Source organism: Rattus norvegicus, chromosome 3 (genome assembly GCF_021556685.1).
Source record: "Rattus norvegicus strain SHRSP/BbbUtx chromosome 3, alternate assembly SHRSP_T2T, whole genome shotgun sequence".
In the NCBI taxonomy this organism is placed as follows: domain Eukaryota; kingdom Metazoa; phylum Chordata; class Mammalia; order Rodentia; family Muridae; genus Rattus; species Rattus norvegicus.
The window spans coordinates 169,652,293-169,666,067 of NC_141536.1; the positions used below are offsets into that span (position 1 = coordinate 169,652,293).

The 13,775-nt window shown below is 48.4% G+C and overlaps 1 protein-coding gene across 4 annotated transcripts; it reads left to right on the forward strand.

Annotated features, from left to right (window-relative positions):
- Nucleotides 1–2,349: 2,349 nt before the first annotated feature.
- Nucleotides 2,350–12,362, forward strand: Oprl1 (opioid related nociceptin receptor 1). 4 transcript variants are annotated; one of them, NM_001318948.1, is given in 5 exon segments: nucleotides 2,350–2,548; nucleotides 3,016–3,272; nucleotides 3,828–3,861; nucleotides 5,644–5,999; nucleotides 6,081–8,267. In NM_001318948.1, coding segments are annotated over 4 exon segments (1,062 nt in total). In that variant the 5' UTR covers nucleotides 2,350–2,548; nucleotides 3,016–3,124; the 3' UTR covers nucleotides 6,605–8,267.
- Nucleotides 12,363–13,775: the final 1,413 nt, after the last annotated feature.

Genomic DNA, 13,775 nt, shown 5'->3' on the forward strand with positions numbered 1-13,775 from the left:
AGCTCCTGATACCCACGTGCAGCCGCTGGTGGCTTCAACAGTGAACTGTGTACATGAGTCATGTGTTGTTTGTGTTGCCTGAATCTTCAGTGTTATTCTCATGTAGCATGCCTCTTGCTGACCTTTTTGTGTCACTTATATATTGTCCTGTTTCTTTCCTCTGGAAAGTCTACTTGTCCTTCCTGAGTTTCTGTTTGGGATCAAGATGCCTCTGTACCACCCAGTGCCCATTGTGTCTACTTCACCTGTCAGATAACCAAGTCCTTCTTCCACCTGAGACAGCATGTGAGCATGTGGACTCTGAGCTACATTCTATTGGTACACACGGATATATGTTGAGACCAGAGCTCAGTCTTACTTGGCAGCATTGTAGCTGATTCATAGTTGAGGCCATAATGCTGAGTCAAGGACTCCTGGGACTGAGGCAGTGGCAGGGAAGGCTTCTTAGAATAGGCCAGAGTAGAGCTTGTTTGGGTGTGGGATCCATGCAGTGGGGCAAGGTGAAGCACACAGGAGCCAACCCAAGGTCGTGAGAAGAAGGAACATTCTGTGGCTCCGTTCTGCCTACATTTAAACAATGTTTACAGCATCCTCTTTCCAAATCTGGAGCCTGGACTGGAAAGCAGGTAAAGACTATTAGGAAGAGAGGCTCTGTAGAGGTGCAGAACTCTGGGGTTGTGGGCCAGCTTTGCCGGGAGTGGAATGGAGAAAAAAGGGAAGGAAGAAGGGCAGGGAGAGAGAGAGAGAGAGAGAGAGAGAGAGAGAGAGAGAGAGAGAGAGAGAGAGAGCAACAGAGAGTGCATACTTATGTGCTATATATCTAGGGGCCTTTCTCTGTTCTTGCCTGTTCCCACACTAGTTCACATCTTGTTTGTATCTTTCTCTTTGTGCCTGAATGCACCTTGTGGGTTTGTATATGTGATCCTTGTGTGCATCTCTGAGCACATATCCCTTGTGTCTCTGTATCTCTAAACTGTGCCTGTCTGGGTACCTCTTTGTATGTTCTGTTTATTTGCAGGAATGTGTCCTCATGTGTCTCCTTGAGTGTCCATGTGTCTCCGAGAACGGAGAGACAAGTCCTTGGAGACAGCTTGGGATGCTGAGTCCTGGGGTGTCTGTCTGCTCTGGCCTTTTCTGGTTGGACAGGTATCCTAGCAACACTTCTGTGAGTTGCCTAGCAACCAGGTCCCCATCCTTAGAGAAAGAGCAGGGTCTGGCTGTATGTGGGAGGTCTGGCTCTCATTCAGTCCAGACAGGAAAAACAAACCTATGATTTGATGATGACTAGAGACTCAGCATAGGGTCCCTAGCCTACATGACCTTAACTTATGGTTTTTTTCTCAGTGGACTGTGCTCCCCCACCCCACCCCCCCCGTGCTGGCAAAGAAGGAGGTCCCTAGGAGCTTAGTATCTCTGTGTTTTCTAAGATCTAATTCTGGGATTTGGCTGTGGTGTAGCTTCAAGTGACCAGCAAACCTGGCTTCCCCTTATCCCTGCCATGTTGACAGGCAGCTCCAGACTTCAGAGGCGTGATGCTTTCATTTGTGTGAGGATAATATGGGTGGCAGTGGCCATGTGTAGTGGGGGTTCCTGGGTTCAGTTTTGTCTTGAGCTTAGTGCACATTAGGTATAAACAGCACATAGTAGACTCAGGGCAGTGCTGGGTCCACAGTCCAGACAATCTCTTGTTTATTCGCAAGAAGGCCTTTACATGGAGAATTAGTTGGGTCAGGATATTGCTATCACTGTGGTACTCTACCCTATTGGACACCGGCTGAGGGCAGTTCTGGGTAGGAAAGCTAGCAAAATCTGGTCTGTGCTCAGTGGTGGTAGCACATGCCTTTAATCCTAGCATTCAGGAAGCAGAGGCAGATGTGTCTCTAAGTTCTAGGACAGCCAAGGCTACACAGACAAATCCTGTCTCTAACCTGTTAACTTCCCCAAACAAAACAAAACAAAACAGAGCAAAGCAAAGCAAAGCAAAACAAAACAAAACAACATTTTCGAGTGTTGGAGCCTCACGTCTACTTCTGGGTGAGCATTTCTCTGTATACATCTTGAATGTGTTCTTGTGTCTAAGGCTGTGCGTGTATGTGTGTCTGAATTCCTGTTCATGTCTCTATTTTTGTGTTCATGGATGTCCCCATTGTGTGTCCTAGCGCCTGAGTGTGTTTGTGTTGGGTGAGCCCATCACATTATATGTTTGTTAATCTTTTGGCTCCTACTTGGTGTGGAGCCTAGGGGTTCTGGTCTGGTAATCTTCCTTTTTTTTTTTTTTTTTTGGCTTTCTTCTCCAACCTGCACAGCCCCTCCTTCTCTCAGCCGCAGCCTTCTGCCCCTCCCCCTTCTGGCTGCCGCACCGGCTGCTGCGTCTAGTCAATATCTTATCTTCCGAGCAGGAGCTAGGAGCCATTCCCAGCCGCAGCAGACCCCAATCTAGAGTGAGAGTCATTGCTCAGTCCACTGTGCTCCTGCCTGCCCGCCTTTCTGCTAAGCATTGGGGTCTATTTTGGCCCAGCTTCTGAAGAGGCTGTGTGTGCCGTTGGAGGTAAGAGGGGCTCCTGCTGCCTCTGACAGAGCTGGGGGTGGGGGAGCCCTGGGAGGTAGCTATGTGAAGTGCCTGAGCCTTAGGCATTTCTGGATAAATTCCATGCCTTTTGTGCCCCAGTGTACCTTAGGATGGTTTAGGCATTTTTTGTGTTTGGCTGGCTGTGAGCCCCTGGGTCTTGGTGGGTGGACATGTGTGCTTGTGTAGCTACGTTGCTTCTGTGCGGGTCTATAACCCTAATGTGAGGTAACCTTGTAGGTAAATGTGCTCCCATGCCTCTGTGTGTGTCACCATGTGCCCACGGGCATGTCTGCCTTTGTCTGTGTCCGTGTGTCTGTGTGTGTGCCTAGTGTTTGTGCATGCTCATGGAGGCGTTCATGTGCCTGTTAGTGTAGTTGTGCTGTGTTCTAAGGCCTCAGTGGACGGTGTCTAGCACTGTGGTTACTTGTTTCTGTGCCCTGTTCCAGGAACTGTACTGAGTGGCTTTGCAGGGTGACAGCATGGAGTCCCTCTTTCCTGCTCCATACTGGGAGGTCTTGTATGGCAGCCACTTTCAAGGGAACCTGTCCCTCCTAAATGAGACCGTACCCCACCACCTGCTCCTCAATGCTAGTCACAGCGCCTTCCTGCCCCTTGGACTCAAGGTCACCATCGTGGGGCTCTACTTGGCTGTGTGCATCGGGGGGCTCCTGGGGAACTGCCTCGTCATGTATGTCATCCTCAGGTAGGCTGGGCCCCATCAGTCTGTGAAGGGGGAACCTGAGGCAGGAGGCTGTTCTGGGTGAATCTGAACAAGTATGGATTTTCTGCTTGCTCCATCAAATTTCTTTCCTCTCTGTTCAAGGGGCATGACCACCCTTGAAGTTCAACTCCTGTTCTGTCCCCATCTGTCTCAGACTAGGTGGAGGCTTGGAGCTGCAGATAAATTCATGCCATGATGTCTGTGTGAATAACCTCATGGGTACACAGGATCCTAGGATTTCTCAAACAGAGGAAGAGGGGCTGGTGCTGGGCCTGAAGCTCTTATTCATTGACTTTTGGGATCTCTATTCATGGTGGATGTCTTTAGCTGAGCCCATGCTCTATTGGTGCTCAGAAATATGAAAATTTGGAGGACTAGAAAGAAAGGCAGCAGTACTGGGCAACTGAGTCAGAGTCAACAGTGAGGGGATACTGGAGGGAGCAGTATGAGGTGCAGTTCTGTGGACACAAAAGCTGGACAAGGAGTATGCAATTGGTAAAATGTGTCACGGCAATGATGGTCTCTGTTTTTTTCCAGCTGGGAGGGCATTGAGGGGGACTGGAGACAGCAGGTGAGGACTTGAATGCCAGAATGGGGACATTGGGAAGACATGGGAGGTCCTTGAATGGTGAATAACTAGAGCAAGGTTCTTCACTGATATATTTCCTCTTTCAAAAAGATGACTCTGAAGAAAGCAGTCATGGTCCCCTTGATGGTATCATGGTAGGTGTGGTGGTGGTGGAGAAAGGGCAGTGCAGGTTCTATATTCTGCCTCATCACGATCCTCTTAGTATTCCTGAGCAACTGTTTTCTCCATTCGTTAGATGGGAAATATGGATTACATAACCATATATAGGTGCATGTGCATACACGTGTATATAGTATAATATTGATATGTGATTGGACAGTGTAGTAGGAAAAGCCTTCCAAGTACTGACTTTCAGCAGAGGATCCTTGTGGGAAACTATTCTATGATCTAAGTGTTAGAGGATATTCATCTTTGGCAAGAAGTGCAGCAACCTGGGACAGTTTGTGAGCCTTGCCTTCCCTTCTTGTCCTCAGCATTTCTCTCCCATATTTACTGCATCAGGGCAGACAAGGAGCACCATCTTTTCCAGTAGCATCCTCAGAGAGCTAGTCTCAGGAACTGCTGTGGCCACACTGGCTCTGGAGGCAAAACACGGCGTGTTTGAGTTGGGCATACGCCAGGAGTCAGAAAAACCTGCTCTGAGCCCCATTTTGCACCTTCGCAGTTCCAAGCCTTATAAAAGCTACTTAGCTCCTCCGAGCCTCAGCTTCCTTCTCTGCAGCCTAGGGATCTAATAGCATTTTTTCTTTTGGGTAAACCTCAAATGAGATAAAATCTACGTGAAGAGCTTGGCTCAGATATCTACCATTATCGTTGTTATTGTTGTTTATTGTAGTTAAGGTCTCTAGGATTAATGTCTAAGAAACAGAACTTAATCCCAGATTCCCTGATAGCAACTAAACTATCATGGACTACTGTTACCTCTAGTTCTATCACTACCATACCACCATAACCACTCTAACCACCACCACCACCACCATCACTATAATCACCCTTCCCTACCGCTATCATAAACATTAATTCATTCCACTAATATTTATCACTTATAATGTCCCTAGCATGGTTCCCGGTGCTTGGATACAATCAAACCTAACTAGCACATCTCTTGTTTTCTTTATTAGAATTAAAAAATAAATTATGTTTATTTATGTGTCTGTGTATGTCTGTCTGGATGTGTAGGTCAGAGGAGAAAGTTGGGTTTCTCCTTTTACCATGTAAGTTTCTCCTTCTACCACATGCGTCCTGGAGATAGAACTCAGGTTGTCAGAATTGGTAGTAAGTGCCCTTACCGGCTGAGCCATTTGGCTGGCCCAGCATTGTCTGTTTTCATTGCTAGACAATACTGTGCAGTTGGAAGACACAGATCTTTGATGAACTTTACAGGCAGTGCCCTGAAAAGCCTCTGAGAGAAGTCTTAAGAGAGACTGAGGAGAGAAGACAGCATCTCTCTCTCTTGATTCATTCCACAAACTCACATTCAGGTTAGATATGCACTCAGGTACTCCTCCATGCCCCCAACTTTTCCAGGGTAGTCTTGTCATTGATTTGGAACCTTTCTGTAGATGTCATAGTCACATGGGGAAGCTTGTTAAAGTCCCAGGCTCAGTGGACTTTGGGTGTGGTGCAGGATCTGCCATTTAATAAGCTTCCTTGGAGACTCTGGGGTTGAGAGATTCAAAGACCATAACCCTCTTGGTGGTCCCTTAGCTGCCAAGTCTAGCCAAAATGGCCAAATGGAGCCTTTCTTCTCCTTGTCCTCTACAGGCACACCAAGATGAAGACAGCTACCAACATTTACATATTTAATCTGGCACTGGCTGATACCCTGGTCTTGCTAACACTGCCCTTCCAGGGCACAGACATCCTACTGGGCTTCTGGCCATTTGGGAATGCACTCTGCAAGACTGTCATTGCTATCGACTACTACAACATGTTTACCAGCACTTTTACTCTGACCGCCATGAGCGTAGACCGCTATGTGGCTATCTGCCACCCTATCCGTGCCCTTGATGTTCGGACATCCAGCAAAGCCCAGGCTGTTAATGTGGCCATATGGGCCCTGGCTTCAGTGGTTGGTGTTCCTGTTGCCATCATGGGTTCAGCACAAGTGGAAGATGAAGGTCAGTGGGTGGTCCTCCTCCCTGACTCATTAGTTTCCCATGGTTCTTGCTGGTCCCTCTGACCCCATTTCTCTCCTGCAGAGATCGAGTGCCTGGTGGAGATCCCTGCCCCTCAGGACTATTGGGGCCCTGTATTCGCCATCTGCATCTTCCTTTTTTCCTTCATCATCCCTGTGCTGATCATCTCTGTCTGCTACAGCCTCATGATTCGACGACTTCGTGGTGTCCGTCTGCTTTCAGGCTCCCGGGAGAAGGACCGAAACCTGCGGCGTATCACTCGACTGGTGCTGGTAGTGGTGGCTGTGTTTGTGGGCTGCTGGACGCCTGTGCAGGTGTTTGTCCTGGTTCAAGGACTGGGTGTTCAGCCAGGTAGTGAGACTGCAGTTGCCATCCTGCGCTTCTGCACAGCCCTGGGCTATGTCAACAGTTGTCTCAATCCCATTCTCTATGCTTTCCTGGATGAGAACTTCAAGGCCTGCTTTAGAAAGTTCTGCTGTGCTTCATCCCTGCACCGGGAGATGCAGGTTTCTGATCGTGTGCGGAGCATTGCCAAGGATGTTGGCCTTGGTTGCAAGACTTCTGAGACAGTACCACGGCCAGCATGACTAGGCGTGGACCTGCCCATGGTGCCTGTCAGCCCACAGAGCCCATCTACACCCAACACGGAGCTCACACAGGTCACTGCTCTCTAGGTTGACCCTGAACCTTGAGCATCTGGAGCCTTGAATGGCTTTTCTTTTGGATCAGGATGCTCAGTCCTAGAGGAAGACCTTTTAGCACCATGGGACAGGTCAAAGCATCAAGGTGGTCTCCATGGCCTCTGTCAGATTAAGTTCCCTCCCTGGTATAGGACCAGAGAGGACCAAAGGAACTGAATAGAAACATCCACAACACAGTGGACATGCCTGGTGAGCCCATGTAGGTATTCATGCTTCACTTGACTCTTCTCTGGCTTCTCCCTGCTGCCCTGGCTCTAGCTGGGCTCAACCTGAGGTATTGTAGTGGTCATGTAGTCACTCTTGTGACTACATGTTGTGTGCTGTTGCTCTCGGCCTTTCAGTATTTCCACAGGACTGCTGAACATACCTGGTATTGCAGTGGGGAGCATTAATTTTCTTTTAAAGTGAGACTGGCCCTTAAGCTTGGCGTTGCCTTGGAGCGTCTTCTACTTCTGACTTCACTGATGCAGTCAGATTACCCGAGGGTGAGCATCAGTGGTTTCTTGGATGGCTGTTTTCTGAAGATTCTTCCCATCCAGTACATGGAGTCTATGAAGGGGAGTCACAATTCATCTGGTACTGCCACTACCTGCTCTATAATCCTGGGCTATCTTCTTGGCAAGATGACAGTGGGGGAGACAAGACACAGAGCTTCCCTAAGGCTCTTTCCCTCCAAAACCACTGTGAACTCTTATCCTACAGACTGTTCGGCAAGCACTGCTTCTAGGTGTGTGGGAGGTAATCAGGAGAAAGCTTTGTGGCCTCTGTAGGCTGCTCACAACATGGAGGCACCACATGCTGGTCTTGCCTGCTTAGTACAGGCAGGACAGAGCAGAATATGCTCTCTCTCGATTCTCTACAAACTCCCTCAGTTCTCCAGCAGAGTCTCTTTTACTTGCTATCAGAGGTCAGGAGTTGTACTGCTAGAAGCATACTTGTAGCTTGGGAAGAGTGGCAGTCAGGATGTGTTCTACTCTATATCCACAGTGACCACCTGCTTCATATATAGGGTTAGGACATATCTGAGTAAGGCCTGAGTGTGCTGCCAAATTGGAGGTTGGTATGAGAGCTGATGCCTAAAGTGGCTCATTTGCAAGGACTATTATGGTTTGGAATAGCAATGGGGGGCATGGGAAGAAGAGTCTATACCTTGGAGATCTATTTGATGGTTCACAGAAGAGGTTTTGTAAACGCCCTTTCTATGGGTCAGATATCAAAATACCAGCAACGTTGGATAGATTCTGACCTTTTACTGAGACCTCGGTCAGATGGTTTCATGTCATGCAGAGAACCTAGGCTGGTTCCTGTGTCAGAGAGACCTGGGCTTCTGGGGAGGCCAGGGTTCTTCCTTTGACACTTGTGCGGGAGCCGTTAGCTCTAGAGTTTTCTTGCTAATGCTAAGAAACTTTGTGAATTTGTATATCTTTATGTATTTAAGCATGCAACAAGTGTCATTTCCATGCATGTAGCTAGCCCTGAACCTGCCTCTGGGGTAATGAAGGAGTGCTCATAATAAACACTTATCCAGTGACCAGTACTGTCCATAGAATAAGTGTTTCTGACTCCAGCTACATAAGAGTAACTTCCTGGGTATTGATATGCACTGGGATGAGGCACAGAACCAGGTTCATGGGTTTTAAACCTGTTCTGCCCTTGGCAGAGGGACTTTAAGGAACTTCTTGATTGATGGGAGGAAAACTAGTTCCTGGGTTGCAGAGGCTGCTGCCTTTCCTTCTCCCAAGACAATGACTATCTTTTCTCCCCACACTCAGGAACAGTGGGTAGATGCCTTTCTTCACAGTTTTTCTTTGTAGACTCTTGCTGCTTGAGCAAATCTAAAAGGAGTTGTGGTGATCAGAGCAGAGGACCCTTCTCTGGTGGCAGAGCAACCCTATGCTATAGAGATCTACCCCCTGGCTCTTGTCTGTGTAGGCCCAATCTGGCTCAATTGACCCTCTGGCAGATGGCCCTTATCAGGGGGGCTTTGAAGAGGGTCTTACTTGCCAAAGGCCTTGCTTTCAGTACAGAGCTGGTGAGCCAAAGCTTGGTTTTATACAAGTTTTAATGACATTGTCCATTTGTTTTTTGTTTTTTAGTCTAGCAGTTTATAATCAAAAGGTATGAATTTCTAATAGGCTTAAAAGATGCAGTTCATGCAGGCATGGTGGATTGGATTCTATGAGATTGTGTTTTTGTTGCATCCTCACTTTATAGAAAGATGACTTCAGAGCTGCATATGTCAAATTAATAGTAATGTTGAGGTTGTAGGGTTTCAACCTTACAACCTTTCCCATAGCAAAGTCACCATCACATTGGGGGATAGGATTTCAAATTGTGTGTGTGTGTGTGTGTGTGTGTGTCTGTGTGTGTCTCTGTGTGTGTGTACAAGCACACCAGTAGTTCTTAACAAACACAGTGTTTTCAAATAGAAATTCGGCATCAAGGGAAAATTTCCTTCCTTGATGAAATTATAGTCCCCAGGAGATTGTATGCTCCTAATAGGTAGTGGAGTTCTGGGCTGCTGACCCTGGCTAGTGTCTTAGAGGTTGACCATCAGGGAAGGAGCCTTAGAGATGAATATACCTTCCTGGCTCTCTAGGACTATGTACCTTCCCAATTCTCTCTCCATTCTGTCTAACATAGTCTCACCCTAACTGTTTCTTGATCAGGCTTGATCAAGTCTAGTTTCTCTGAATCTGAGTATCCTTCTCTATGTGAAGGGAACTGTGTAGCACATAGCTCTTGGGGTTATGTGAAGGGCAGGATGTATAGGATCAGATAAGGTCTGAAGGGTCTTTTTACCTCAGAAAAGTCAGGTTTCATCATCTGCTTTGGCTGCTTCCCACCAGAGGGCACTGTGTCCCCAATGTAAGCCCAGCCAAGGTCCCTGCCCAGCTGTGAGAAACAACAGTGAGATTTGGGTACTAAAGTAGGGTTAGGAACTCTTTGGCAGCAGGAGCCAGAGTGTAGGAGTTTTGTGGAGTAAGTCAGACTCCTAAGCTCATGGAGAAGAACAACGCTAGTTCCAACAGGATCCTGGTGAGAAGCACCCTTGGTCTAGCTGGCTAGCCTTGGGGAGTGACAGGAGAGGGAGGCCATTAAGGTCTGTATAAGTACCACTTACTAAGTGCTTTTTGCCACGAGAGCATTGAAGGGGACAAGGGTTTTGAATGTTCAGAGAAAATTTGGCTGGTACCCCCTCTGTTGTGGTCAGCTCTAGCAAGCTAGAGCCAGCTGAGAAGCTATCCCGAAGGGTGCCTGGCTCTCAGCCTGGCCGTGTTCCCCTCCTGATCTTCACACCCACCCATCTTCCGCTCACTCTGCTCCTCCTTCACACGTTCTGCACCCAGTACAGTTGCTTTTGCCACTCTGTGTGTCCTGAACACAGTTCTGGAAAGTGAGGTGTTTTGCTGCATCTATTTATAAGGGGCTCTTGTCCTGCTTCTCTTGCTCAGGAGCAGTGCGTGCTAATCAGCCTTGCTGAAGTATAACTGTATAGTGAGCAGGCACAGCTCGATCTCAGCAGAGCTGTGGGTGTGGGCTGTAGTTTAAAAAGTGCCCATTCTAGGCTCTCTAATATTCAGCCTGTATTAGGGCTGCGAGTGGAATCAGAGACCAGATCACGCAGCTGTTTGCCCAGTTTTCCTCTCGACTTTCAGATCACTTTCCTGTGAGAGTACTCCAGAAGCTTGTAGAGCATCCATGTTTTGCCAGCAGCTGTGGAAACAAGACTTCTTGAAAGAGACCCCAGCCATTGTGTGGTCTCCAAAGAACCTAGACCTCACCAGTGTTCTGCCTGAGGTCTCATGGGAAGCTGAGTCAGGGCATTTGAGCCTGGCCACTCCCCAGTTTTGGATCCTCAGAAGCTAAACAGTTGTTATCTCTCAGCATCTAAGCTCTTGTTGCACGACAATAGGCAGTAGTTGAGGGGAGATATCAGGAGAATGACAATTTAGGGCTAACTAGAGGTATGGACAGCAAAGTTATCCAATACCGTCTGGCTTAGATGAAGGTCCAAGTGCTCTGGCAATCTCAAGTACTTGGTGGGCAGAAGGATGACATATACCACGAAGGTGTAAGAGTCCTGCATCACAACAATACTGGACTTTTCTGCTGAAGTGCTTATTGTTAAAACACTGGCACGGGGGCTATCTTTGTGTCCATCCCCTGTGGGTGATCAAACTTAGGCCGCTTGCTACCAGGACCAAACCGCCTGCTACTGTCTTCTTAGAGATGTGTAGCAAGCAGAGGTACAGAAAGGGAAAGTCACAGTTGTCTGTATAGAGGACGCAGGGATAAGTGTGAAGAGTAAGAATGTCCCCTGGCTTGGTCAACCACTGCTCTTGACGTGACACATGGCAAGGACGCTCAGGCCCCCGACACAGGATTACGGTAAATTGCTGCAGAAGTTGTCATTCAGGAATGAGTTCAAGGAAGGATTGAGGCATGAGCTGACATAGCCCAGACTGGTGATGGCATAGGAGATACCAATAACCAGGGATGTGTGGGGCAGGCCTGCAGCCAGGGCCAGCACAGGCCAGGTGGAAGGGCATCCAGCAGAGAAAGCACACGACTGACACAGAGAGAACCTTCCTCTTGGCCTTTCTCAGAACCTTGGTGCCATAGTGGAGCTTCTTGGTATGAAGTCTGGGCGGCAGGTCCACATATGACAGGCAGATGATGCACAACAGCACTGTGAAACCGAGAACGAACATATATGTGTGGCTGGCCTAAAACCAGGCTCACTCTGGCCTCAGGAAACAGCCCACAACTGGGTGCCTGTAACTCATTGCTGTAGGTATGGGCAAAGGAACAGAGGGGCAGAACCATGATGGTGACAGCTAGCCGGATACAAAGGCTGGTAACTTCTGCCCCCTCTGGGTGTGCCTAGGCAATTGGCAAGATTGCACAGTGGCCACACTCGTCACAACCAGGGAGTAGATGCTGGCGATGTAGTAGTCAATGGTCAGCACCAGTTTGCAGAATGGCTCCCCAAAGAGCCAGTGTTGTATATCAGGTACTCAGTGATGTTGGCTGGCCGCACCATGAGCAATAGCTTGGTTCAGGGCAAACACATTAGTTACCGTTTTCATCTTCGGTGCCCTCGGGATCACAGAAATGATAGCCAAGTTAGCAGTTAGGCCCACAGCACAGATCATGGAGTATCTGTTGCCAGGCTATGTTGGCAGGAGTTGGCAGGAGCATGTGGAGCACAGTGGCTCCATATAGTAGCTCAGAGAGGGTATGATTGTCCTTGGACAAGTTTGTGCTCATGGTAGTGAGGAAGTTGTTAGTGACTTTGGCTGTTGGAGGACTGTGGGTACTCAGCACCCTGCATCATGGTAGGGCTTTGAGTGGCTTTGTATATGCTTGGCCCCAGGGAGTGGCACTGTTGCGGGGTGTGGTCTTGTTGGAGTAGGTGTGGCCTTGTTGGAGTGGGTGTGGTCTTGTGGGCGTGGGCTTTAATACCCTTGTCCTAGCTGCCTGGAAGCCATTATTCTGCTAGAAGCCTTCAGATGAAGATGTAAAACCCTCAATTCCTCCTGTACCATGTCTGAATGCCGCTATGTTCCTGCTTTGATGATACTGGACTGAACCTCTGGATCTGTAAGCCAGTCCCAATTAAATGTTGTCCTTTATAAGAGTTGCCTTGGTCATGGTGTCTGTTCACAGCAGTAAAACCCTAACTAATATAGGCTTAGAGACTGATACCTGGGCAGGGGCCTCCTGGGCTGGATTCTGGGAAAGAAATAGTCAGAAATCTACAACAGTGGCCACCTCAAGTTCTCTGAGGTCATTCTATTTACCTTAGCCCTAAGACTGGAGAGAGCCAGGTGGGGCACAGAGTTCTCCTTCAGCTTCTTGGATGTAGCCCCATTTCCAGGTTCTGCCCATATGAGAGCGGCTGCACCCCTAGGATGCTAAGTGGCCAAGAGCAATCCCACCTATCATCCCCAGTATGCAGTAAGCAGAAGCAATGCTGTTGCCTATTCGTAGCTGCGCCTTTTAGGTGCTTCTCTGGATACTTTGGATCTAAAAGTTCTTCCCTTCAGAAGCCAAGTCCTCACTCTCCATAGTGCTATGTAAGCACCTGCTTTCCTAGGTGTCCCACTGACCTGACACTGTCCAGCGCCTTATAGCTGGAAGATGATGGCCTTGGTGGGCTCTCAGTGTATAGGCAGCTGTGAAATGAAAGGGGAGGTGTGGCCCCTCTCTTCCAGCAGAGGTTTCAATCATTCTTGGTCAGCTGGGAGGGTGGTTTCTAAGACCCACTTGCATGCCTGGTACCTCAGTCAGTTGGCTTCCCAACCTAGGCCTGGTTACAGCACCACGGATGAGCAGGGAGAGGAGCAGAGAAAGCTGGGTGTTTGATTGAAGCTCCTGGACACAAGGACCCCCTCCCTACCCAGTGCTGAACTATGGCACCTGTAGTTGGTGGTCCAGGATTCCATCCACATGTTCCTTGTGCCTACTCCACCAGCCCCTGTGGTGTGTGTGTGTGTGTGTGTGTGTGTGTGTGTGTGTGTGTGTATTTTGCTGGTTATTAATCACTCAGGTAAGTCACAGATGGGTAGCTGAGAGATGTGTTTTTTTTTCCCACTTGTGTGTCTGTTTATTGAGAAGGCACACACAGGGGCTTCTGGACTCTAAGAGTATTTATGATTCTGTCTGGAGGCACTAGGGACCTGTATACCTTTGTCTGTGTACATGGATTCTGGTAGATCTCACGCCTCCTCCTCTTCCTCCTCCTCCTTTTTTGTTTTGTTTTTCTTTTTGTGTGGGGATGGTCAGGGTTTCTCTGTGTGTAACCTTGGCTGTCCTAGATCTTGTTCTGTAGACCAGGGTGGTTTCGAACTTACAGAGATCCACCTGCCTCTGCCTCCTGAGTGCTAGGATTAAAGATGTAAACTACTCCTGCCTACTTCTAAGCAGGCACATGGTATGGACATTCCCTGTATGAGTGGATCCATGTCTGCTTGCATGGGATTTCTGAAGGTAACTCTGCACTATATCTGAAGGAGTCTGTATGTGTCTTTGTATAAATATTGGTCTGGAG

Excerpts from the sequence above, each read along its gene's own strand:
- Oprl1 (XM_087650278.1), top strand. The coding sequence starts at position 5,654 with ATGAAGACAGCTACCAACATTTACATATTTAATCTGGCACTGGCTGAT. Across the intron at positions 6,000-6,080 it reads AGCACAAGTGGAAGATGAAG|AGATCGAGTGCCTGGTGGAG; the intron begins GTCAGTGGGTGG and ends TCTCTCCTGCAG.